The 27352-nt window shown below is 42.7% G+C and overlaps 2 protein-coding genes across 4 annotated transcripts in view; both read left to right on the top strand.

Moving 5' to 3' along the window:
• Window positions 1–27352, top strand: part of Efcab11 (EF-hand calcium binding domain 11) — a 137585-nt gene that overhangs the window by 65920 nt on the left and 44313 nt on the right. Inside the window, exon 6 of one of the 3 annotated variants that reach the window (XM_048361936.1) lies at window positions 5776–5832. The exons of the other annotated variants lie outside the window; for them this stretch is intronic. Coding sequence (XP_048217893.1) covers window positions 5776–5824 — 49 coding nt within the window. The 3' untranslated portion in view covers window positions 5825–5832. Of the gene's footprint in view, window positions 1–5775; window positions 5833–27352 lie in introns of those variants that run through there. 3 annotated transcript variants of the gene reach the window in all.
• On the top strand, window positions 8703–24099 carry LOC125363579 (enkurin-like). The gene is given in 3 exon segments (XM_048362865.1): window positions 8703–8945; window positions 23291–23589; window positions 23591–24099. Coding segments are annotated over 3 exon segments (984 nt in total). The 3' UTR covers window positions 24033–24099.

The following is a 27352-nucleotide window of genomic DNA, read 5'->3' as shown; positions in this document are numbered from 1 at the left end:
AAGCTTGCCGACAGCTTAGGGTAAAAGGAGGCCTCTGAGAGCTTTCAGCCCTTATCAGATGTGGAAGGATAGCTTGCTGCTCAGCGTAGCTGACCTTGGGAGTGAAGACACTCAACTCTCTGTGAAGTCTCTTAGGCATGTTGTCAGTATAAATAGTACAAGCCAATATTTTTGTCATCTGCTGTGGACCAAATGCCTTTTCATGCTTTGTTTTATTTACTCTATAGCAACCCCGAGGTGGCTGTTATCAGCACCCCCCCCCCCCGCATTTAGTTTGAGAATCAGGGACTGAAAAAGAAGCCAAGTATCTTTTCATGGTCCCTTAACCAGAACACAGACTCCGTTCTGTGAGATTTTAAAACTCATGCTTTTAGCCATGCCAGATCCTTGTCATTTAATCCTTTAATTCTAGTAATACAATGTGTGAGTGTATAGAATTCTATTTCTCTGGGCTCATGAAAGCCAGACTGCCACACATTATAATCAGAAGTTATTCTATAAAGATAAGTGAGCCAGCGTCTCTGACCTCCAGGCGGGAGGGGACACCGTATTAGCGGGGGCTGACATCTGTCTGAGTACCCTTTTAAAAAATGTATTCCATATATTTTTTTCCCCTGCCAAACTGAATCATGACTATCTGATGGTTGATCTTTTTTTTTGATAAGCTAGATTTAATATCTCTGAAATGTGATGAGAAGGGAATATGTTTGTATTTTGTTAGCCATTCTGTATTTCTTTACCCTGTACCTGGAATGAGAAGTAATGTACAAATGTTTGTTTCTGTCAGAAGGCAGGCAGGGATTCATGGGTTGAGATGATAATTGAAAAAAGTATGTAATTTTTCTCCTAGTTTGTAATCAGTTACTATGAAGAAAACCAATTACTGGGGTGTGTGTGTGTGTGTGTGTGTGTGTGTGTTTGTGTGTCTGTCTGTCTGTGTCTGTGTCTGTCTGTGTCTGTCTGTCTGTCTGTCTGTCTTAGGGCTTGAACTCAGGGCCTAGATGCTTTTGCTGAGTTGTGTTTTGTTTTGTTTTCTCAAGGCTAGCAGTGTACCATTTGAGCCACAGCTCCACTTCCATATTTTTTTGGTGGTTGGTTGGAGATAAAAATTTCATGGACTATGGGGGGGGGGTCCTTGTCCCACCAGGGGGCCCCTTGTCCCACCCAGGGCCCGGCGCCCCACCGGGGGCCACGTCCCTCCCATCCGCTCCCGGGGTGCAGCACTTCCAGGCTCAGGTACCTCGGTTCACTCCAAGGCGTCCACCCTCATGGTCCCCCACATCAACCTGCCCAAGCCAGAGTCTGCTGCGGCTTTGAAACATACAGTAGAAGCCCTGCTGGACCGAGGAGCCATCGTGAGGAACTTGGAAAACCTGGGTGAGAAAGCACTTCCTTTCAAGATGTATGCCCACAGTCAGCAGCACCGGAGAGGCAGGTATTTCTTGGTGGATTTTTATGCCCCTACCACAGCTGTGGACACCATATTGGAGCATTTGTCTCGAGATACTGATGTGATTAGACCAACTATTGTAAAACACCCTCTGACTCAGGAAGTAAAAGAGTGTGAAGGCATTGTCCTAGTCCCACTTGAAGAAAAATTATATTCCACGAAGAAGAGAAAGAAGTGAAAAGGTTGGCTGGACATTGGCCTTCCATTTACTCATCACACCTGAGCTGTGAGGATGAGTAGTTGCGAGCCTGCCCTTTATCTTAAATGTGTTTTAGCTCTAGATCCCTTGCTCTGAGAGGTGTGGGAACTGCTTGCCAATGGCTGCTCTGGAATCAATCAGTGGTAGCAGCAGATGATTCTTGATTTCATTTTCAACAGTGTGATTCTTTCATCGGTGAGGATTTTCCTTTTGGAACAGCAATACTGCTTTGCACTGCCAGCTGGTCACTGTATAAACAAAAATCAAAACTCCCTGTGTTGTATGGAGAACAGAGGTCAGAGTAATAAACACCGTTTTCCAAACTCTGAAAAACTCATGGACTTTCCTGCCCAGGCTGACTTCAAACTGCAATCCTCAGATCCCAGCCTCCTGAGTAACTAGGATTACAGGTGTGAGCCACTGGCGCCCAGCTGAAAAATCAGTTACTTAATGTGAAATGGGCTTCCAAGGCACAATATCAGATGTATTTGTGGATTCAGCCATAGGAAAAAAGAAAAAGGAAAGAAAGAAATACTTAATTCTGACTTTGAGAGGATTTAGGAGAAAGTACCGGAGGGAGCCTCTCCCAGGCTACCCCAGGATCACCCGGCAACATCTCCCTCTCTGCCCCAGGGACCCAGGGACCTAGGGACCCTGGTTACAGTGTTTTTAGAAGAGTATATAGCAGAAGACTTTCTGTTGTCTAACTCCATGGAGCATTTTATCTAGATGTCTACTTGTACAGACTTTACTTTGGTGGGGTTGGATAGCAAATCAAAATACTTCTCCTTTTGGAGTTTGTGGGTATGTGTCTTTATAAACTTGTTGGGTACCACACTCTCCCTTAGATAATACAAGGTGAACTATCATGCCTGATTTGAAGTAGCTACCAGTCCAACTTGAAAACCACATCAGGGCTTGGCAGATCATCACAAGAGGTCCTTGTACCTCATCCTTCGGGTCATGCCAGAGTTGCACTTCAGGAGACATTTTTTTTTTGACTTGGTGATTGAATGCACACTGTCAACCCATCAGTCAAACAGGTGTTTACTGCATACTTATTAGGGGCTAGTTCAGTGTTTCCCTCTTTAGAAGAAACAAAAGTAATATAGTCCTCAGTTAAGAGTCTAATGGTTTTCAGACATTTGGGAAGCTGAATCTGGAATCTAGACGGAAATAATCTTGAAGTGATACAGGTGACAGTCAGTTCCCCAGGCTAGCCCAAAGGCTTCTTGAAGCCTCATGTGATTCATGTGTAACTTAGTGTAACTGTGTTTCCTCTGCCTTCCTGGCCCCAAGGCCACCTTTGCATCAGTCCTTCCCTGTCCCAGAGCTTCCCAAGTATCCTATAGCACAACTTCAAACTCCTACTCCACAACTTCCAAACAGTGCCAGGTCCTGGTGACCCAGAATCCTAGCTACTCAGGAGTCCAAGATCTGAGGGTCACAGTTTGAAGCCAGCCTGGGCAGAAAAGTCTATGAGACTCTTATCTCCATTTAACTGGCAAAAAACCAAGACTTGTGTGGCACAAGCGGTAAATTGCTAGCCTTGAGTGAAAAAGCCAAGGGAGAGCTCCACACCTTGAATTTCAACCCTGGTGCGGCACAAAAGCTATGAGCTTCTCTCATTCCTCAGTTGAGCTGATCTCAGATGTTAGTAGGGAAGTATGATTTTAAATCATACTAACATGTGCATGAATGAGAGTTCCTTAATTCACATGAGTTATTGAAAATGAATGCTTATTAAGTCAAGCAAGAATAGATTATTCAGCACACAGATTAAGATGAAACCCAAAGAGAGAAGCTAAGCGGAGGGCCACACTTGTAATCCCAGCACTCAGGAGACAGAGGCAGGAGGATTATAGATTTGAGGCCAGCCTGGAATACATGAATTTGAGGACACTCTGTGTCAAAAGAAAAAGCAAAGGAAGTTCTCCTTTTGAGATCACTCTCCAAGCCAACCTGCCTTTTCAGCTTTTTTCTTGTACTTTTCTAAACATGAGGTTGGTTCTGAAAAAGGCTACATGCTACCAAGACATGGCAGCCATAGAAGATCTGTTGTCGGAAGTGAGGTTTGGAGAGAGCTGGGTTTTCAAGTGAAGAGCATGGAGGCCCAATTTCAGATCTAGGTTATGGATCAGCCAGAGGGTAGTAAGGTTAGATCGCTGCCCCTAGGAGGCACAGATGCCGAGCGAAGGTGGAGGGAAAGGCATTGTTGTACTCATCAGAGAGTAGAAATCACAGAATCATTTGGCACTTCAGAATCAGCCTTGCCCTTCCATGTTTATGCATCATCTCTGTGCATTCATGTTTCTTAAAGATGGTCGGAGGAGGCGCTGCAGTTTTCCTAGGTTAGGAGGGCTGGGTGGGCCTTGGTAGGGCCCAGCAGTTTGCTTTTCAGTCAAGACTCCGAAGGGCCCTACAGAACAGCAATTCTCTTACAGACCATTTTGGTTAGGCACAAAATTGAGAATTTGGTTTGCATGTTAGGTCTTTATTAATATGATTTTGGTGGGATTTTTTTTGAGGACCTTTCTCTTTTCTGAATATTTTTTTTATTATCTTTAAGTAGTTGTACAAAGGAGTTGCCATTCAACAAAGCAGTTTATGAATATGATGCATCTTTTTTTTTCTTTTTCACTTTCTTTTTTTTTAAGTTTTTATTATAAAACTGATGTACATAGAGGTTACAGTTTCATATGTTAGGCATTGGATACATTTCTTGTACTGTTTGTTACCTTGTCCCTCATACCCCCCTCCCGCCCCCCCTTTCCCTTCCCCCCCCCCCCCGAGGTGTTCAGTTCACTTACACCAAACAGTTTTGCAAGTATTGCTTTTGTAGTTGTTTCTCTTTTTTTACCCTGTGTATCTCAAATTTGGTATTCCCTTTGAATTTCCTACTTCCAATACCCATAAACACTGTTTCCAATATACTCAGATAAGATTACAGCAATAGTGTAGGTACAACCACAGGAAGGTGATACAAGAACATCATCAATAATAGAAGCTACAGATAAACATAGGACGTTGAAAGTAGTTACAACTGTGATATAACAATTGTTTCCACAACATGGAGTTCATTTCTCTTAGCATCATCTTATGTGTTCATAATGGTATAGCTATTGGGCCTTGTGATGCTCTGTTATGAATTGCTTAAACCTGTACTAATTATTCCCAAAAGGGAGACCATAGAGTCCATGTTTCTTTGGATCTGGCTCACTTCACTTAGTATAATTTTTTCCAAGTCCTTCCATTTCCTTACAAATGGGGCAATGTCATTCTTTCTGATAGAGGCATAAAATTCCATTGTGTATATGTACCACATTTTCCTGATCCATTCGTCTACTGAGGGGCATCTGGGTTGGTTCCAGATTCTCACTATGACAAATTGTGCTGAGATGAACATTGTTGTGCTGGTGGCGTTACTGTGATTTTGTTTGTGGTCTTTTGGATAGATACCCAAAAGTATGGAGATTCCTCAGAAGGCTAAATATAGAACTCCCCTATGATGCATCTTGATCAATGCCCCTCCCCAACTTTCTCGCCTACCTCTTCCTATCCACCCCTTCCCTTGCTTTTCTTAATTTTTTAGAATATATATTAAAATCTTTCAGACTGGGTTGTTGTCTCACACCTACAATATTAGCTGCTCAGGAGGCTGGAATGGGAGGGTGCTGGTTTTAAGCCAGCCTGGGCAGACAAATCCTCAAGAGTGTATCTCAAACTGGAGATGCAGCGCAAGTGGTAGAATGCCAGCCCTGAATCTTTCAGCTTTAATTTTCTCTGTTAACGTTTACCTGGTGTAGCTCTTCTTATAACTTTGAAAAATCCTAGTAATAGAGAAGCAAACTTCTGCCTTTCTTTTCTAATTAATAAAGAGCATTATTGTTAGAGGTTCCTAAATAGCAACTGTGAAAATATTGTATTTTGAGCATAGGTGTTTTTAACCTAATTGTGTTCTTTCCATTATTATCAAAACATTTATCCACCATGGTTGGTATGTTTTTTAAAATGAAATTTATTTCCATGGAATATGTAAAACTTCAGTGTCAGCAGCTTTAACTTACTCTTAATTGTCTATGAGGAAGTTTTGAAGTGTGAAATTTCATAATGTTATCTATTACAGGAAGAAGCACTTTCTCTTTGCATATGGCATGACACTAAAGAATTTGTGAGTTGGTTATAAAGAAAAGAAAGGCTCTGCTGATAGCACTTGAGTGCATAGTATCGCAGTTTTTACTCCCATCATTTGCCTCCATTCGGGCCACAACACGTGGCAGATTTTGTTTCAGTTGCCCAAAATGGTAAAGGAGCCAGGGGTAGGGCTGGCCCTGAGTGAGTGCAGGGGGCCTCTGGCTGCGCATGGCAGTTTCCTTTCTCCTCACGCTCACTCTGGGTTGGTTGTGATCTGGGCTGACGCTGCTTAGGGTTGGAGCCCTGACTCCAGCAGCTCCAGGGGATCTGCCTCCCAGCTTCATCCACCTGAGCTGCGAGCACCCTGCTCCCGAGCCTCAGGAGTTCCAGGCGTTCTCTCTGACTCCGTGAGATACCTCTCAACCAGTGAGTGATGAGGGTCAGGACTGCCCAATCTTCTCAGAGCCCGCAAGGCAGTAGCATCTTGCTGATTGGCAGAGCACGCCCCTGGAGCCCTGGATGGGACCCCTTCCCTCCTAAATCATAGGGGTCCCAGAAGCTGAGAATGAGGATGCGGCCCACTGGCTTGTAGGGAAGCCCATAAACAATGCTGGGGGCAGTTATGGTTTGAGCCTTCTTGTTCTTCGTTTAGTGTTCAAGAACATGAGCTAGGCGCTGGTGGCTCATGCCTGTAAGCCTCACTACTCAGGAGGCTGAGATCTGAGGATCACGGTAAAGAAAAGGAAAAAGAAAATGGGCATCAGCAAGCAGGTTGGGGAAGGAATTGTTTTCAGGGTGGCCGGTAGGCCACGCAGAAGTCTGTGAAACGTGTGCCCCCCTCACCAGCCTTGCCCGTGGCACTCAGTGCTCGTGTGACCTCATTGTCCAGCGACTTTTGTCTCATCTTCCTGTGCCAAGGAATCTGGGGATCGGGGAAATTTAGAGAATGAATTGAGGTGTAGGGTAGAATTCAATGACGACATAGATCCTGATGGTTTATTTAGGACCATTATTCAGTGTGTAGAACTAATGATTAAAAATTAGCTGGGTACCTATGGCTCACTCCTATAATCCTAGTTATTTAGAAGGCTGAGGTCTGAGGGTCGTGGGTTGAAATCAGCTCAGCAGGAAAGTCCATGAGACTCTTATCTCCAGTTAACTACTGAAAGGCCAGAAGTGGAACTGTGGCTCAAGTAGTAGAGCACCAGCTTTGAGCAAAAAAGAACTCAGGGACAGCACCCAGGCCCTGAGTTCAGACCCTACAACCGGTTCCCTCCTCCCTCCCACCAAAACCAAACTATTATTCATTAGATGTATTAGAATAATTTTAGAGATTAAAGTTTAGCAAAGGAAGAAGCCACAAATAAGGAAGTTTTATTAAAGGAAAATATGACAATCTTTTGTTCTTTATCTATTAACTGTAAGTTTAAATAACTTAATATTCAGAATGAAGTTTTCATTTCTTTAGATGGGAATTGTTGGGGTTTCTTTTTTTAGAGTTTACATGTATGAATAATAAAAGGCTTATTGATTGCCTTAGAAATATTTCCAAATCAAGTACTACTTATAGCACTTAGGAATTTGAATCCTAGGTTTGTTCTTCTCAATCGACCGTATTTGTTAGTGTCCCCAGAGATCATAACTCATGCAAGCCTGTGTGTCTTCTCAACAAGCATCTCTATCCTGCATGCTTCCCTTCCCCAGGGAAAAGAAAAATGAATATGTGGAAAATAAATAGCTGCAGGTTACTCAGCCCCAGGGCGGGCAGGTAGGTGGGAGGACAGTGAGGAGTTCAGAAAAGGGAACAGTTGCCTGGGGGTTGGGGAGAAGGAAGGGGCCCCAGAGGATGGGAGAGGCTCTGTTTTAGCAAAGAAGAATATCCCAAGAGGCCAAAGCAAGTTGGCTTTTTCTTTGCATTTAACCCATGTTCTCTAAAATGATTATTAGGACATGTTGTTTAATTCCAACATTTTCCTTCTTGAATAATATGTCTTGTAGGACCAGTTCCATCTCCTGGGTGACCCGCTTGCCTTGATATGGTCAAAATTGTTGCTGTTGTCTTTTTACTATTTTTTTATGCCAATGACAGGGATTTGAACTCAGGCCTTGTGCTCTCCTTTGTCTTATTTTGTTTTCAGCTGGCATTTTACCACTTGAGCCACAACACCACTTCAAGCTTTTTTTTTTTTTTTTTTCTGGAGAGAAGAGTCTCACAGCCTTTCCTGCCAGGGTGGGCTTCAAACCATGATCCTCAGATCTCAGCTTCCTGTGTAGTTAGGATTACAAGCATGAGCCACCATATCCAGCTTGTCTTTTGGCTTACCCTTGTCTTTTGGCTTAGTAGAGTCAACATGAGAATTTCAGAAAACTAAACTTGACTAAGATTGAGTTGGCAGACTTCTTAGTTGGCATTACTTCACATTGAGCTGTTGGATTTTCTTACTATTTAAATGAATTTATGATTAAAAACCCAAGGATAAGCCTAACAAAAATAATAAAATAACTCTGGGGAAAAAGGAAGAGAATGGGGGCTGGGGATATGGCCTAGTGGCAAGAGTGCTTGCCTCATATACATGAGGCCCGGGGTTCGATTCCCCAGCACCACATATACAGAAAATGGCCAGAAGGGGCGCTGTGGCTCAAGTGGCAGAGTGCTAGCCTTGAGCAAAAAGAAGCCAGGGACAGTGCTCAGCCCCTGAGTCCAAGCCCCAGGACTGGCCAAAAAGAAAGAAAAAAAAAAAAAGGAAGAGGATGCTAAAAGATGGAAAACGTCTCATGTGTGTATCCAATTTGGCCAAATTAATATTGTGAAAATGTCCATATTACCAGAATCAATCTACAGATTTAGTGTGGTCCCCTTCAAAATTCCAATGACATTCTTCATAGACACAAACAAACAAACAAAAATCTAAAATTTACATGGAAGAACAAAGAGGCTTCGTAGCCACAGCCATCCTGAGCAAAATGAGCAATGCTGGAAGAATGAAAACACCTGGCCTCAAACTATGCCTCAGAGCAGCAGGTAACAGCACAGAAACTAGGCACGTAGGCCAACGGCAGAGAATAGAAGATCCAGACCTGTACTCCTTCAGCTACAACCATCTGATTTTCAACGATAGCATAACATATGAGTGGGAGAAAAGACAGAATCTTCAACCAATGGTGCTAGGAAAACTAGATACCCACATGTAGAAAACTGTAACTAGATCCCCCACCCACCCAGTATAGACCATTGATTCAAAAATAAACCAAAGGCCATTAATGCAAGACCTGAAACTTTTAAATGATTGCTGCAAAATACAGGGGAAACTTCAAGATAAAGACAGTGGCAGTGATTTTTCTACATAAATGTTCAATGCAGGGAGGCCACGAAGGGCTGTGTATAGGCTGAGTCCCGCCAGCACAGCAGATACTGGCCTCCTTGGCCGGCTGGCTGGCCCTCTGGAGCTCTCGGAGCTCCCCTGATGGGGCCCCATGGTGGATCCTTTCTGCAGTACTGCAGTTGTGGTGTTTAGCTTGCCAAAGTCCCCTCCCAGGCACAGTGGCTTCTGGCTCATGTCCTGAACTTCCTGTGTAAGCAGTTCCGTATCCAGGAGTCAGAGTCCAAATTGCTACCAGTTTTCTGGGTCCCCATTGATTTTCGGAGTAATCCTCTGCCCAGCTAATAGGGAAGGGAAACCTCTGTGATTTGGAGATAACAAAAATATGGGCTCTTCTGCCCTCTCTGGCTAAGAAGTCTCTCCATAAATCATCTCCCAAGTTGTTTAGGAGTGCCTGGGGTTCCTTCTCCAACCTCTGCTTGCTGGCCAGGATATAGAGCTCCAGTCTTATGCTTTGGCTTTGCAGAGGGCCATTTTGTATCCCTGTGGGGTCTCCTAAGAAGGCTTTGCTTTTCTTTTTGGCTTTCAGTCCATAGTCCGGGGCGGGGGTGGTGAGAGAAGATAATATTTTCTCCTTCCCTACAATTTTGCTTAGTGTTCTGTGATGTGGTCCTTGGGTTTCTTTCATAAATCTACAGTTTGATATTTCTGGATTACCCCTAGGCTCTGTCTGTTGTTTATTGTTGCCCTCCCTTGTCTTTCCATTACCATCAACCTTCTGCCTATAAGCCATACACCTGATATTTCGTACGAGCTTTGTGGAGGCTCAGGAAAGTGCTGGGGCGTCTGGGAATTCCCCACCTCCTGACTTCTCACATGAAATTTTACACAACTCTCATAGCAACTTTCTGCTAGTTTTACCTAGCCAGAAGCTGACCTTGATGTGGAAGAGATAAGATTTACAAGGCTAGCAAAGTACTTGAATATCAATTATGTTATAAGACAGATGTGGGACACTTTAACATGTTTGATGATGTGACTGCTCAGATTTTAAGAGATTTTTGGGTTCCTCTTCTGCATAATAAAGTTCTTTTCCAAATAACTTATATATTGTAGATTCCACATGTATATTTCTACTGGTCCACAAAACTAAAGTTTGATCATGGTTACTAGCTTTTCAGAGCCTTTCTTCATTTCCCAGTAGGCAGCTTCCTGTCAGAATTCATTTCCCATTTAGAAAATATCTCTCTGACCCACAGTTTTCTGGACACAGTTCATCCTTCACATATTGAGTCTTCCCATTGTCATCAATCCTTAGATTCTCAGATGCCAAAAAGACATGTTTATGTTCAGAATGATAAGATCTAGCCAGAGCATTAAAAGAGAGAAACCTGCTCTCAAAAAAAAAAATGCTTAAAGGATTTTGTCTGTGATTTTTTTCTGATTTAAGAAAAAGATGCTTTGGGTATCCATTTCTGTTATTCCTGTTTAAGAAATTATAGTTGAGATGAGATGTGCTTTGTATTTTCCTCTCAATCTGTATATAGTTAAAATTCATCCTTGGCAGAGCTACAGTCTGATGCAGTTCCGATTTGCAGACACCTATGGAGATTCTTCTCCTGCTCTTTCCTGCCCCTGCATTATCCCAGCCTCTACAAGAGAGGGTGGGACCCAGGCGTGATTTGCTGGAGAAGGGAGGATCCACTGTAGAAGGGCATCAGGCTGGGAAGGCATCCTTCAAGGACGAATTTCACAATGCTGACCTTTGGGGGACACAGTGAACTTGACTTGCAAGGGGAAAAGCCATTCTAGGATGGGGGGGGGGGGTTGGGTGGTGGTGGTGAACTCAGCAGGGCATGTACTGGTTCTTGGGCAAGGAAATGACATGGCGAGAAAGGTTCCTATCAAGTTGCAAGCTGCAGGATAGAGCAGAGACTGAAGAGGCTGGTACGAAAGGAGCCATTGTAAATATCTAAGGTTTAACTCATGAAGTCTGATGGCTTTGATAAAGGAGATGGACACACATAGGGAAGTCCAAACCTCACAAACTGACACAGAAAGGACTGAATGTCTCTCAAGTTGATTTGATATGGAGGAGCAGTATAAAGAGACTTGTGTTCCAAGAAGGAAAGCATCAGCAGTTGAAGAGTCAGGGCGCCATATTGGTATTAGTAGGTAATTGGAAAGAAAAGGGTAGTGGGCAGAGCCAGTGATTAGGAGGGAAGAGGATGAGGAATGATCAGAGAAAAGCCATAGACTTCCTGTTCCATAGAAACAATGGAAAGAGAAACGTTGTACATGACAGGAAAAAACAAAACAAAACAGAGGTCATGAGATAAGACATCTAAGCTTAGTTCTCTATAGAATGAAATGTTGTCCTTTGAGAATTTCAGAGTGTGGTAGAAGTGGTCCCCAGATGAAAAATAAATAAAAAAAGAAAAGCTCTGGGAGAGAAGAATTTGTGTTAGCTCAAGATCCTGAGGCATTTCTAGTAATAAACCCCATTCAAGAAAATTCAGTCCTCAAGTGACTAGCGTCATGTAACAAAATGCCAGTATATTATTAATACCTGTAGATTTAAAATGTACTTGTTTCTCCACTGTAGCACAAAAACATTATTTTTACAAACCATTTGGAAATAACATTTTGATGTCCTTTGATTCTACTCTTTTCAAAATTTCATTTATCCTTCTGTGAGATTTATTTCTAGGTCATTGATTCAGATTCCAAAACTGGTGTTTTCTCTGAGCTTATTTTATGCCTACTAGACTTGAAATTCAAACGTTTTCCAGCAGTAACAACTACAGTCGCTTCAAAGACATTTTTCATTTTTCATATCTGCCTTATTTTTTTTCTCGGTTGATTATATCTCTTCAAAAAAAAAAAAAAAGCCCTAGATTGATGGGCGCTGAGATAGTAGCCTGTAGTAATGACACAAGCTTTCTAGAATTGATTGAGAAATATACTTTGGCCTTGTCCTGGTTGTTAAAGACATCTTTTAGACCCAGGAGAAATGAACCAAGGAAAAAGCCCATTAGAACAGGGTTCACAGGACCACAGTTCTGTTCTCTCCTTCACAGTATGACTGTAGGAGGTCAGCTTCTAGAGTTTCTTAGCTCTGAAACAGGAAGATTGTATTAGAGGGGCAATTAGATCTTTTTTCAAAGAAAGAAAAACATTTTAGTTCATGACTAGTACTACTTAATTATTTCATTTACTAATCAAGCTGACCACACAGAGTGATTCTTCATTTAAAGATGTACTAGGGGGCTGAGGATGTGGCTTAGTGGTAGAATGCACACCTAGCACACTTGAAGCCCTGGGTTCATTTCCTCAGTACCACATAATCAGAAAAAGCCAGAAGTGGCGCTGTGGCTCAAGTGGTAGAATGCTAGCCTTGAGCAAGAAGCTCAGGGACAGTGTCCAGGCCCTGAGTTCGAGCCCCAGGACTGGCAAAAATTAATTAATTAATTAAAGATTTACTGGGGTGTGCCTCACATATACACCTGCCTCGGTGTGGCCTCTGTCTTTCCCTTTCCCCTTGTCTGGCTGCTTCCCTTATCCTTCTAACACATTACTGGGCCCAGAGTGGTGTTCTCAATAGCTAGTACCCCTTGTATGGATTGGGTGCTCAGTAGGTACTGATGGTAGAGTGCATGGAAGGGCTTTTGTATTGTGGTGTCAACCTCCTTACTGGCTCTCTGATGAAGCTTCAGAACCAATTAAGATTTTAGCATCACAAACACCCGGACACCGCTCCTCCTAGGTCTGGTGCTTAGCCTTCTAGAAATGGGCCTGTGCATCCATATGTTTAAATATAAACAAGTCATGTCCGTGTGAGAAGCACTAGTTTCCCTCTGGGAGTTCCTGAAACATCCAGAATAATTTCTGTCATCTTATTCTCCAAGCCTAGGGTAATTTCTGGCAGGAATTAGATGCACATGAAGTATTTGTGAATAAAATACACTTTCTTCTATTTACAGATCTAACATCTTGAACCTTTAAAGAATAATTCTCACCATCCATATAAAATTATGTTTTTTAATAAAGGAAATGAATAATTTAGGTGTCTAAGCCATTAGTTTTAGTAAAAACAAGTCTGATTTTACTCTAATGATTATAGCTAGAACTACTTTCCTCTTTTTTTCCCTAATTTTTGTAGCTTTCTGAGAAGTTACTTGCTTTCATTATCACAATCTCGTCATTGACCTTGTTTAAAACTGCTGCTTAAGAATAACATGCATTTTGTTACCGTGTAAATCTAGTGTTTTAAACTCTAGTCTCTTTGAGGTGGGGGACTTCTACTTCATAGCAGCGTATATTGTATTTTTCTGTTCCATGAGAAGAAATTAAGAGGGGTGTGTGTGTGTGTGTGTGTGTGTGTGTGTGTGTGTATTGGGGCTTTAACTCAGGGCCTGACATTTACTTTGCCTTTTCCCTCCCATTTGAGCTACGTGTCTACTTTCAGCCTTTTGATGGTTATTTGGAGATAAGGGTCTCTTGGATTTATCTACCTGGGCTGGCTCTGATTCCTGATTCTTCTATCTCAGCCTCCTGAGTATCTTGAATTATAGATGTGAGCCACTGGTTGCCTGGCTAAGAGAACTGTTTTTTGAGAATACAAACACCTTATGATTGGGCTGGGAATGTGGCTCAGTGGTAGAGTACTTGCTTAGCATGCATGAAGCCCTGGGTTCAATTCCTTAGTACTACACACACACACAAAAAAAGCCAGGAGTGGTGCTGTGGCCCAAGTGGTAGAGTGCTATCCTTGAGCAAAAGAAGCTCAGAGCAATGTCCAGGCCCTGAGTTCAAGCCCCAAGATGGGCAAAACAAAACAACAACAACAAAACACCTTATGGCTGATACCCTAATGGCCCGTGTCTTAGTTAGCTATCACTGAGTAATGAATTGCCCCGCTCCTTAGCTAAAATAATAAGCATTGAATATCTCCCATGTATCTGAAGGGCAGGAATCTGGGAGTGCTAAGTCCCGCCTAGTTCATGTCTCTCAGGCGTGCCTGGGCTAGAGGATTGACCTCTGATGCATGATGGGTTGACCCTATTCTCTTACCACATAGCCTGCTTGTTGGGGCTGCTTTGTGTCTTCACAACCTGGTGGGTGAGTTTTCTCCAAAAGGCAAGTGACCCAGGAGAGGCAGCCTCAAACAAGCTCTGTGCCTACATTTAGGGATGTAAGTACATTCCTCTTAAAGGGCAGAGCATAAAGAATCTATTTCTCAGCTGGGTGCCCCTGGCACACACCTGTAATCCTAGCTACTCAGGAGGCTGGGATCTGAGGATCCCAGTTCAAAGCCAGCCCAGGCAGGAAGATCTGTGAGACTTTTATCTCCAATTAAGCACCAGAAAAATGGTGCTGTGGCTTAAAGCAGTAGAGTACTACTAGCCTTGGGCAAAAGAGCTCAGGGTCTGTGCCCAGGCCCTGAGTTCAAGCCCCACAACAGATTAAAAAAAAAAAAAAAAGAATCCATTTCTCTCATATGTGGATGTGGAAGCTAGAATAATTTAGAAATATATAAATGAACACTCCAGGGTGGTACGCAAGCAAACACAAATCTACTCACAGAACTATGGTAGATTAAGGAGAAAACTCAGATGATGTAACTCTTTTAAAAAGTGAAGTCACCAACAAAATAAACACCAGGAAACAGGTACTCAAAAGTGGGAGGACCAAGAGGGGGCTAGATGAATGAAGAGAGAAAGGGGAGAGAATACAGTCATAAAATTTAATGCATATCCTACAGAATGAAGAAAATTGAAGGAAAGGGTGGATTTGGAGAGATGGGGAAGAAGGAAAGGAGTGATATTGAGTTGCATTGTATTCATAAACTGCTTTGTTAAATGACAACTCCTTTATAAAACTGCTTACAGATTATAAAAATATTTGTTTTTTTTTAGAGAGTCTATGGACATAGGTTCAGACCTCTAGAAATTCTAACATAAAACACTGTCTACTACCTCAGCTGTTCTGCTCAGGGTCCATAGTATTTATGATCCAAGTCATTTGTTTACTTTCTTTTCCATGAATAGGAATCGTATACCAGACTTTCTATCTCAGCTTGATTATTTCTAGTGTCTACTTTGTTTTTATTCTCTTGTATAAGATAATAAGGTACAGTGGTAAAATACATAAAGTGTTAGACTCAAAAGATGTCTTTTTTTTTTCTGTCTGTGTTTGACTACAAACTTTTCCTGTCTAGACCACCATTCAGGACTTAGCCTCTCTGCGAAGCCTTCTTAATGAAGGAGAGGAGACAGAAAAAAACACACCAAAAAACCCTTAAGCAATCTGTCCAGTTTCCAAATGTGTCCATAAGTATCAATTACATAAGGCTCTTGTTTGTAGGATTATAAGGCACCAGGAATGCTGGATCTGCAAAAATCAGTGTCTCATAGGTAAACTAGAGTTTCTACAAAAAAAAAAAAAAGAACCTGGGACCATCAAGTATTTCGTTGTCAATATGAAATATGAGCTTTCAGAGACACAAGAGAAAGACCAGAACACTAACAAGCAGCTGTAAACCCAGGGGTTGGGGAAGGGAGGTGGCAAAGAAATCAAGCAGAAGATGTTTATTAAGTGAACCAGGCATCAGGCTGGTGTTTGAACCTAACTATTCCAGTTCAGTTCTTGCCTGCACCTCCAGTCCCGTCAGCCTCTCTAGTTTCATGCAACTCGATCCTAGTGCATATCCTGTCATGTTGTTACAGGTGTTGGTTTGTATCTGCCTGCCCTACTGGGGCAGCTAAAGGACAGAGCTGCGATTTGCCTCTTGGAATTTCAGGTGCCCAGGGCAATATCTGACCCCTCATTTATCGGGGGGGGGGGGGGGGGCTGATATTTGCTACGTCAGCAACATTACCTTCTTTTTTTCCTCTGTAAGTAAGCTAACAGTGAGGGGAGCAGCGACTTGACTGCAGCCCCGCAGTGAGTACGTTTTGGATTCAAGCCGATGTTTCTCTTCACTGCTTCAACTCAGATGCTGCCAGGAGGGCTAGGAAGGGACTGTGGGAAGGAAAGCCCCATCCTTGTAGATCTCAAACCGAAGAAATGACTTAGGAGGTCTTTCTGGGTTTGCCCAGAATACATCGCTGCAGTTTAAGAGACTATCAAAAGGAAGTCTGTTCATTGGATCAAAGGGTCCTTGAAATTAAGCTGACCTTTGTGAATCTTGGATCTGATGGACTGATATCCAAAATTTACAAAGACCATCTTACAACACAGGAGTAGAAAAACAAATGAAATGGGCAAAGGAAGGACCTGAGTAGACATGCAAACAGGACACAAAATGGCCACCATGTGGATAGAAAGATGTCAGAGAAATACAAGTTAGAACCACTGAGGTACCAACTCACCCATGAGGAGGGCTTTGGTCAAAAAGTCGATTACCAGCACTGATCGTGTGAAGAAGAAAAAATGTTTGCACTGCTGATGGGAATATAGGATGATGCAACTACTGTGGAAAATAGTGGGGGGGATAAGTAAAGAAATGTAAGATAGAGTGTATTCTCACAGGAAATGAAATCATCACCTCACCCCCACCAAAAAAGTTCCCATGCTCATTACAACACTATGCACAGTAATTGATGACCATTATGTGTCCACTGATAGAATAAATAAACTGTGGGTGTATGTCCACAGAAGGACAAGTGTTACAAAAAAGGAGATCCTGCCATTTGCTATGTCATGGATGATCCTGGAGAACATTCTGCTAGGTAAGATAAGCCAGTCACAGAAAAAAGTTATGAAGTGATCTCACGTGTGACATCTGAAAAAAAGAAAGAAGTCAGATATTTAGAGATGAGCATAAAACAAGGGCTATCAGAAGTGGGATGGGCTACAAGAGGAAATGGGGAGATGTAAATCAAATGACATGATCAAATGATACATCTGTGGGTAGATATATGCACACATACACACATAGATAAATAGCCCACACCATTACATTGTATTACACACACACACACACACACACACACACACACACATTTTCTTGGCAGTACTGAGGTTTGAACTCAGGGTGTTGTGATTGCTAGGTAAGTGCTCTACTGCTGAGTCCACCATTTTTTTTTCAGTGAAAAGGAACAAAAAGATGCACAATTATATTTACCAACAAAAAAGAATTCCTGGCATTATTCAGTGTCCCTCTTTAAACAGCATACTAAAATTTCCTCATATTTAAAATGCTCATGGGAAAAAAGTCTCCCTTTTCCTTACTCATTTTTCTAAAGATTCTACCTTGGAAATTGAACATGGTATTTAGATTTGAAGTTGTAGCTCAATAAATGATATTGGACGTCAGACCCCTTGGCTAAACTCTTGGGAGCTCCTAATCATGGTAAAAAGAAAAAAAAAACACCCTTATCTAGAGTGCAGGCCCCAAATGAAGAGCAGATGTGTTCAAATGCTGCTTTCTGCCTGCATCCACGGGCCCGTGGTGGTGCAGAGTGGGGTAGGGGTGACATGGCAGAGTTGAGGAGGAATCCTAGCTAGGCCTCTGGTCTGTGCCTCTGAGTGAACGGTGGCTTCATTCCCTATGACAGGGGGCACAGAAAGAGGAGCAGGTGTGGGGCTGGTGGTAATGCCAGCTTTGCAGGTATATTTTAAGTATGGAACGAATGGTCAGGTGTTCTGTACCGAAAGGGTACTGAAGTTAGAAGGTTCCATTAAAAAAAAAAAAGTTCCAAAATCTCATGGTCAGTGCCTGGGTTTTAAGCATGTGTTATGATGTGGGTGGGAAGGGAACCCCCTAAAAGACTCAAAACAATGAAGAGTTGGATCCCAACTTGGAGATCCCAACTTGGAGATCCCATCTTTGAAGGGTGAGGGCTGTGACATAATCAATGAATTGGTCCACTGCTGGCTTCCTAAGCTGATGGCATTATTGTGAGTGGTGAGAGGTGGGGTCTAGTTGGGGAAAGTAAGTCACTGGAGGCATGCTTTCGAAGGGCACCTTACCCTACCCCCTCTCTGCCTCTCTTCATCCTCTCCCTCTCTCCTTCCCTCCGTCTCTGTCCACTTGTCTCCCTCCCTTCCTTCCCTCTCCATCTCTCCATTTCTCTCTCTTTCCATCTGCCTCCATCCCTATCTCTCTATCTCTCTCTGCATCTGTTTCTCTCTCTCTCTCTCTCTCTCTCTCTCTCTGTGTGTGTGTGTGTGTGTGTGTGTGTGTGTGTGTGTATCTCCATCTCTTTATCCCTGTATCATGGCTGCTGTGTCCTCCCTTCCATGTCAATGTGGCTTAAAACAGTGGGCCCAGTAGCCAGTCATGGAACCTCAGAAACCATGAGCCAGAACGAATCTATCTTCCTTTTAAGTTGTTTCTCTCAGGTATTTGTCACAGCGATGGAAGTCTAATGGACACAGCTGGTGTCTGATGATGTTAGTTCATGGGACATTGATGGAGAAAGGAGCGGGAAGATGCAGGCAGCCTTCCTGTTGGGAGCTGCCCTCTCGGGATCTCTGCTGCCGTTTTTGTATCTCATATCCTGGATGAGGAGGGAATGTTGAGCGACAGAGGTCACTAGTGGACATAGTCACTATCTGCCCCTACCTCCTCTCCTCTCGGCAGTCTGAATGCCTGCCTTTTAATTGTCCATATCTGCTTTTGAAATCTCATATATATATATTTTTTAAATAGCCAACCACACATTCATGCATTTATTTTTCATTATTTGAAGAATATTAGTTTCTGTAATCAAACCCACATAGAAAATGCTTAATTTTATTTTACTTTTTTTTGTGTGTGCCAGGCCTGGGGCTTTTTTGCCCAAGGCTAGCACTCTACCACTAGGGCTACAGTTCCACTTTCAGCTTTTTCAGTTGAAGGTTAACGTCTCATAGATTTTCCTGCCCCTGCTGGCTCTCGACCGTGATCCTCAGCACCCAGCCCTGAATAGCTAGGATTATAGGTGTGAGCCAGTGGCACTCAACTTCATGCTTTATTTTCCAATAGACCTGTAGTTTGGCTTTTCCATGGATGTTTCTACAGATGGTAGTCGTGAGATCTCCCCAATTAGTCACTTGCTTTCTAACTCTGAATTATTTAAAATTTTCTCTCTGCCTCTGTCTCTATTCAAAGTTATCTTAAGATGTGACACATTTAGCTTTTATTGCAGTTTGAAAGTTCCTATTTTTTATTTGTAGCTTATCCTCTTTTTTCTTGTGCTACTCTGGGAGCATAATTAAGATGTCTGACTTCAGTTCTTCCTTACAAATATCTCCACACTATTCTGTCTTTAATTAGCTGAAATCATTCTCATGTAAACAAGTAACAATTGCAGACTATATGGCCTACACTCTGTTGTTGTGAGGATTTAAGTGCATCCATTGTGTGTGAAATTCATCTTAGAAAAACACTAGCTGTGACATATTTTGTCATTTTCTATGATGCCAATGGAAAACAGAGACTCATCTTTGCATTTTTATTCTTGTGAGACCTTTTTTTTTTTTTTTGAATACTCATTTTTGGACCCAGTGTGGCAGGTAAAGTGGAGACAAGCCTTGGAGACACACTGAGTTGGAAACTTCAGCCTGGACTCACCTTGGATAAACTGTTTAATCTCTGTGTAGGTGTGCTATATATGAAATGAGGATTGTGGGCTGGGCATGGTAGCTGCTGTTTGTAGTATTGACTACTGGGGAGGCCAGGGGGTTACTTGGGCCTAGGAGTTTGGGGCCAGTGTGTACAGCATAGTAAGACACTATCTTTTAAAAGAAAATGAACAGCTGGTGCCAGTGGCTCATTCCTATAATCCTAGCTACTAAGGAGGTTGAGATCCGAGGATCGCGGTTCAAAGCCAGCCAGGGCAGAAAAGTCCCCGTGAGACTTTTATCTACAATTAACCACTAAAAAACTGGAAGTGGAGCTGTGGCTTCAAGTGGTAGAGTGCTAGCCTTGAGCAAAAGAGCTCAGAGACAGTGCCCAGGCTCTGTTGTTGGTCTGCATTAAATGTTGATGACATTTTTTTTATACAAGAAGAGTTCTTAACTAGCTCCCCAGATTAAAAGGAGCTTCCAGCTCCTACACCAGACTTTCGAGAGAACACAGCCAACAACTTAAAACTTGTGACTGGCATCCCTTTATAGTACATTCATGCATTTCTACCCCAACCTGAAACTGTTGGTGTTTTTTGTTGGTGTTTATTCCCATACTATTTATATCACTTGAACTTGTTATTGCGATGATCATAAATTGTACTTAACTCCCAGTCAAGCAGATGGAAGCTAAGTGTCAAAGCCAGCTGCTTTTCTTTTATTGGGAAGTTTGGGGAGGAGTTAACAGATGACTCACTAAGGTAAGATTCCTAGAATAGTCAAATTCAAGGAGATCGGAAGCTGCCTGGGGCGGAAGGGAAGGTAAAGCCAGGGAGTGATTGTTTAATAGGTCCAGGGCTCTCGTTGTGCACTAGACAGCATTATGTGCATACACACTACAAGTGTACTTAACATGACTGTGCACTCATAGTCCTCACAGATCCAAATCCCAGAGGGGAAAAAAACTGTGTTTGTGTGTGTGTGTGTGTGTGTGTGTGTGTGTGTGTGTGTGTGTGAGAAATTTAAATGAAATACCTAAACTCACTCTGAGACAGAGACTACTGTGATTTGCCCTGTTCTCCTGTGTTGATCAGACATTCCAGGGAGAGGGGCTTAACCTTGAGCAGGATGAGCAAGGTCATTGCCTTTGGCTGAAAGCTGTGAAGTGGCAGCAGAGGATTTCTAGCCGCTGAGGGATCTGAGTGGCCCAAGGGGTCCAACAGGCTCCACATCTATGTGTGTTTCCCCCTGGCGAAGAGACTTTGAAATGAACTGGTGGTGCTTGGTCCGGCTTGCCTCCGACGGAGCATCTTTCCTGCTTATGCCCAGTCTTCTGAAGGTTTCCTTGCCTTTGATTTCCCTTATATACAACAGTTGGCCCATTTGCAATGTAGCACCACGGCGCTCTCCCATCAGTCAAAAAATGTATCTATGTATGTGAGGCCCAAGTGACGACAGGGCTCCATCCACGTCCATAACTTGCCAGTGTGTGTATGTCGGCATTCATGGGATTCATGGGACTAACCTCAGCTCTTTGCTTTAAATATATCTGAAGGCCCTTTTGGCATTTGATGATATCATTTGGCAATCTTTCTCTGTGTCTCTCTGTGTGTCTCTGTCTCTGTCTCTCTCTCTCTCTCTCTGTGCTAGTCCTGGGGTTTGAACACAGGGCGTGAGCACTGCCCCTTAGCTTTTGTTGTTGTTCAACACTAGTGCTCTATTACTGGAGCCAGAGCTCTATTTCTAGCTTTTTGATAGTGAACTGGAGATATGAGGCTCACAGACTTTTCTGCCCTGGCTAGCTTTTGAACCATGATCTTGAGAGCTTAGTCTCTTCAGTAGCTAGGATTATATACATGAGCTACCAGTATCCAGCACTCCCCATTTTTTTTAACATCCTATTTTTGAATTATCTTTGTACAAAGGATTTTCAACTCAGCATCTCAGTGTATGAATACAATGCATCTTAATCAACGTCACTTCTTCCATCTCTCTCCCCCATCTCTTCCAAACCATCCCCTCATTACCTGGTCCCATTTTCACACACACACACACACACACACACACACACACTGAACATTATGACTGTATTCACTAACCAACATTGCATTTTGGATACTAAAGGTTATTTTACTCTCATGTCCTTGCTCTGGGTCTGCAAATTCTTCAGCTCCCTTTCCATCTGCCGCGAGTAACTGCCATGCCAAGGTGCCTCACACTGATCTACCTATAGTCCCACAATCTTGGGTGCATGGCTGGTGGTAAGGTTGCCCCAATTTTACTTCTAGATATACTCTTCCGGTTCTTCAAACAAGGAGCCCTGTATCATATGGTCACACTTTTTTTCTTTTCTTTTTCAAATACAAATGTGCTCTCCATTTCTATGTGCTCTCCAGTTGTAAATGCTTCCGGAGAAGTCAGAACCCCCTTTTGCTAGTGTGACTGACCATAAATACAGTACAGCAAGTACAGCAATCCCATCATTTCTCTACAGGGTCTGTTTTCCTTCGGCATGTTAGCCTGTGCTGACCTTTTAGTGGGAATACTATTGTCTCATTTATACTTAGCCCTTCATTTAGCCACGTTTTGTTGTTTCCTTGGTTTCAAATTTTATCTCTTTATGCAAACTGGGAACTGAAGCCTTTCATTTGACTTGTGATCTTGCACATTCTGGAAGCTCATACATGTAATTGTGGAACAAATAAAGCAGCTGGAAGAAATCTTTCCTGAACAAAACCCAAGTGGGGCATTTGGAGTTGAGCCAAGATTTCAGCCGCTACAGAGGGAGATGTAAAAAGGCCGCCTATGTTACAAAGCCACCAAATCATTTCTGGCCCAATAAGAATGTCCTTCAGGCAATGATGGGCTAGAGGGTAAGGAGTTTTGGACTTTTTAGCTGTCTCATCACAAAATAGAGTGTTTAGTGGAGCCCACTCTGGTCTCTATGTCAAGTTAATTCCTGTGATAAAACTCCAGGTAAGAGAACACTGAGCGGGGCTGGGGATATGGCCTAGTGGCAAGAGAGCTTGCCTCGTATACATGAGGCCCTGGGTTCAATTCCCCAGCACCACGTATACAGAAAACGGCCAGAAGGGGCGCTGTGGCTCAAGTGGCAGAGTGCTAGCCTTGAGCAAAAGGAAGCCAGGGACAGTGCCCAGGCCCTGGGTCCAAGGCCCAGGACACTGAGCAACAGATTGATTTTGGAGGCTGTTCAGGCTGAACCCCGGCCCCCCACTAACCTACACTGTCGCCCTACGGAAGATAAGAGTCTGGGTTTCCCATCCCAAATGAGGGGTTATTATAACACAAATTTAGTTTTCAAGGAATCTCAAGAAGTTACAAAACAAAGAACCAGTAATAGATAAAGCCCTGTCAAATTAAATTCAGTGTTTATATCTGCCTTTAAAGATAAAATTAAATGTCCTTCAGTGAGCCTACAATTAAATACCTGTTTTGAAAAATATATAATGCTAAGGAGTGTCCCAGTTGTTTGTCACTGCATCCTGGCAGTATTGATCAACCTAGAATCACCCGCAGTGACAGCATACAGGTGGGGTGCAGACAGGTAAACGTGGACAGCGTCTTAGAGAAGAGATGAGCAAACCTAGATGATTAGCATTTCTCTATTCACAGAGTAGGTACAAATCAGTTTTTAAGGAAACTAGGACTAGCAAAGCTGAAATGCCTTCTCCAAATCATTTCCTAAGGAAACATTCAAGTGACAAACTTCTACCACCTAAAAAGTTTAGCAGGACTGAATCAAGCAAGCCTGCTGTGCCCTTGAAAACTGATCACCCAATCATGGGAATACAGAGTGGAAAAACCTTTATAAATGCAAATGCAGCTAATGTCATCGTGGGCGTGGCTAAAAAGCCTAAGCCAATTTATGTTGATGGCAGAACTGGAGACAAGCATGACCTGGGAACCTCAGGCCTACTTCAATAGAAAGGATTATGTTATTACACCTGAATACGTATGTACACAAAGTGAGGAGCTAAAGAAAGCCCAAGAAGCGGATGATAATTCTGTCCAGGAGAACCTCAGGAAGGCAGCTATGAAAAGACCACCAGATGAAGAAAGGGAGGCGATTCTTCAGGGGCTGAAAAACAACTGGAAAGAACTGCACAGAGAGTTCCAGTCGCCATCATTGTTCATCGATTCCATACCAAAGAAGACTCGTAAGCAGAAGCTGGAGGAAAAGATGAGCCAACTGGAACACATCGGTGTCCTGGAGAAGCCCAAAATCTCATACACTGCTAACAAGTACCCATCAACTCTTCGTGTAGAGCAATGTAATGGAAAAAGCATGGACTCTAAACAAGCAAAACTTTTAAGTGTTTCAAATAGGAAAATACCAGAAAGAGAGCAGAAATAATCCTAATAAAATGCTTAGGCAATGTTTAAAGAATAATTAAATCCTTTGGAAGCTACTTAAAGACAATTGAAAAAAATTTTAACTGAGACACAATGTGTACCGTAGGTTATCAACAAGCACGTAATATGAAATAAATGGTCCCAGAGAAATATCCTAATATGTAATTCTCAATTTTATTGCAGTTAAAAATAAAACATAAAACCCTACCCCAAATAATAGTCACCTGTAGAGTGTAAGAAGGAATGAGGGCTCATATTTTACCTGTGGGTTGGGTGGGGTGGTTGAGCATCTTTCTGGTCCTGTTCTCAGAGCCACGCCCACTTGCACTGATAAGGTGTGGCTAAAAGATGTTTTAGAGACACAAGTGCACCCAGAAGGCTGAAACCACATGAGACCTCCAGGAGCAGAGTGTTGCTTTACCAGAACAAAGACACATGATTGGCAGGGAGGGGCACAAAGAAAGGCGACCCGTGGCTAGGAGATGGCAAGAAATAGGGAGATGAGTGATCATAAGTAAAGAGCTATGCACTCTGAGCTTTTTGGTTGTTTTCCTAACCTGGCAAAGAGAAAAATCAGTGATTGACTAGCGTTGTCAGGAAGGTAGAGTTAATAATAACATTGAATTCAGCCAAATACCATGTAGTGAACCCCAGAGGCAGAGGTGTGGCTTGGAGGATAGAGCACCAAGCAAGTGTAAAACTCCCAAGTTTAAGCCCTAGTACCAGCAATGTAGTCAACCCAATAATCTGACCAAAATCACACATTGATTGAAAGTTAATCTCTTGAATATTTGTCTTCTCTGTCCTGCTAAATTTTGTAACATATGATGATTTTCATGTTCCTAAATATAACTTATTTCTTACTACTTATTACTTATTTATTACTTTCCAAGTTGTTTTTCTGTACCAGTCATCATTGTCTAAATTTATTGTGTTAATGTACCTCTAAATTGCCCATATATTAACAAAGTATCTTACTGAAAATATGGGAGGGGGGTGTTAATTACGAAAGCAATGTTTGTTTGTTACAGAAGCTATAGAGACAAACAAGCAGTCTCGATCCAATCTACATTTCAGAAATCACTGCTGAAACCTCTAGACTAACTGTTTGGATCCTTTTCTGAGTATATGTTCGTTCTTCCCTACCAAAACAGGATTATGAAACATATGTCTTAAGCCCAGCATTGTCTGTTTAAGCAATCTGTCAGTTGTTGGCTGTTGGAACGATCCCAACCTAATTCCCATTGTTGGACATTTAGTTCCATACTCAAACTAGCAGCCGAGGAACAGGAGCCACCCTGCCAGAGCTGTAGAGCGATGGACATTGTGGTGATGGAAAGCTGGGACAGAGGCCAAGAGAGAGTAGGAACCGGGAGACATGTACTAGGGCTGGGTCATGGAGAGTGAAGGATGATGGGAGTGGAGGCAGGTGAGATCAAAAGCTCACAGCAAATAGCCTGTGCTGGGACATCCTGGGGCAGAAGCCGTCTGAACTAAGTTAGTCAAGGCCAGGTACTGGTGGCTCATGCCTGTATTGCTAGCTACTCAAGAGGCGGAGATCTGAAGATCAAGGAAAATCCATGAGACTCTTAATCTCCACTTAAACTGGAAAAAGCTGGATATGGAGGTGCGGCTCAAGTGAGAGAGCTCTAGCTTTCAACAAAAAAGCTAAGAAACAGCATCTAGGCTGTGAGTTCAACCCCAGTACACAGTACCAAGAAATAGTCAAGGAATATTGTCATAGCCAGACAAAACACCTGGTAAGCACAAGGATATGTCTGGAGTATGGGCTTGTCTGCCTGCAGAGTCCTCTTTCTTAGTGTACATGTAGGGCCTCCTCCACAGACAGCCGAGCCAGATGGAATCAGTTAGTGAACTGAAGTCTTCAGTCCTGAAGTCGTCAGTGTGTTGAGGTCACACTAGAAGATCTATAGAGTGAAAAGATCGGAAAGAAAGATGCAGCCCTGGATCACTGGTATTTAAAAGGCAAGATTTTAGAAAACAAACGAATGATCTAGACTTCAGTGCCACCAGGAGATGGCTTTGGCAATATGGAAAACGTGGAGAGTTCACAGTGGCACTATGAATGAAATGGTGGGGACAGGCCAGATGGCCTTGAGGTGAGAAACGAATTGGTAATTAAAAAGTGGAGCAAAGCCTCGCTACAGAGAAGGCTGAGACCTGAGAATCAAGGTTTGAAGCCAGCTTGGACAGACAAATCTGAGTCCAGTCTCTTATCTCCATAACAAAAAGCCAAGTGGATTCAAGTCCTGAGTTCAAGCCCCAGTATTGACAGCACACACACACACACACACACACACACACACACACACACACACACACGAAAATAGAGCAAACATGTGAACTATACTATTTTGAAGAATGAAAAAGAAAGTGCCATGGAATCTGGAAGGATATTTAAGAATATATCCGAAGGCCCAGCTTCCTTTCTTCTCCTCCTAGGAGAGATATGGCTTCTGCTTACAGAAGTGTAATACCACTATTTAAAACTTACTGCATTCCAGCCATTGTGCTAACAACTTTATACAGACCACCTCTTTCCAGTCTTACAATAAAAACTCATGGAGTAGGTCTCCTTTCCATCTCTATTTTATGCATGAGGTCTCTGAAGATTAGAGAGGTTAAGCCTTGGGTCATCCGGCTTGTAAGTGATGGAGCTAATATTCCATTCTGGGCAGGGTACATGCATTGCCCAGATGTTACTCAGTGGTTGAGAGACCGGTGTGTTTCTATTTGTGGGGAAGAGGAGTCGCTGTACTGAGGATTCCTGGCCCAGGGCTCGCCACTGGAATGGAGGTCCTAGTGGGCTTCTGCTTTCTTATTGCCCGTCTTCAGCCTTATTCTCCAGAGCAGAGACGTATCGCCCAGCAATCCATCACCCTAGACAGTGCTGCCTTGCACTGTTGGGACAGCGTGAGACATCTTTTCAAAGTCTCCCAGACCTTCCTGGGCTTTCCTTGAAGAAAGGCACACAGGACATTTTTTCATTCTGTATCTGATTCTTCAAGCAATGGGAGGTTATTTCTCACACAGAATCCATGATGGAGCTCGGCTGGCTAGCGTGCAAGGGAGTTGTGTCAATGTGAAAAAGCAAATTTGAGATGCTCACAAAAGGCATATAAGAAAGCATGTGCAAGGAGAAATAAACACCTCTTTTGTCATGATTTAAACATGAGTTAATAGGTAACTTGAAAATCATATTACTCTGTTTCTAAATTAATTTGTTGTTTGCTGAAAGCTATTTTCAGAAAATGATACATTTAACTTGTCCTTTGTACACCTAACTCCAGCTTTTTAATT

This window comes from Perognathus longimembris, chromosome 14 (genome assembly GCF_023159225.1).
Source record: "Perognathus longimembris pacificus isolate PPM17 chromosome 14, ASM2315922v1, whole genome shotgun sequence".
NCBI lineage: Eukaryota > Metazoa > Chordata > Mammalia > Rodentia > Heteromyidae > Perognathus > Perognathus longimembris.
Note: the sequence above shows the minus strand (reverse complement) of the source record. Positions and strands in the feature narration are given on the sequence as shown.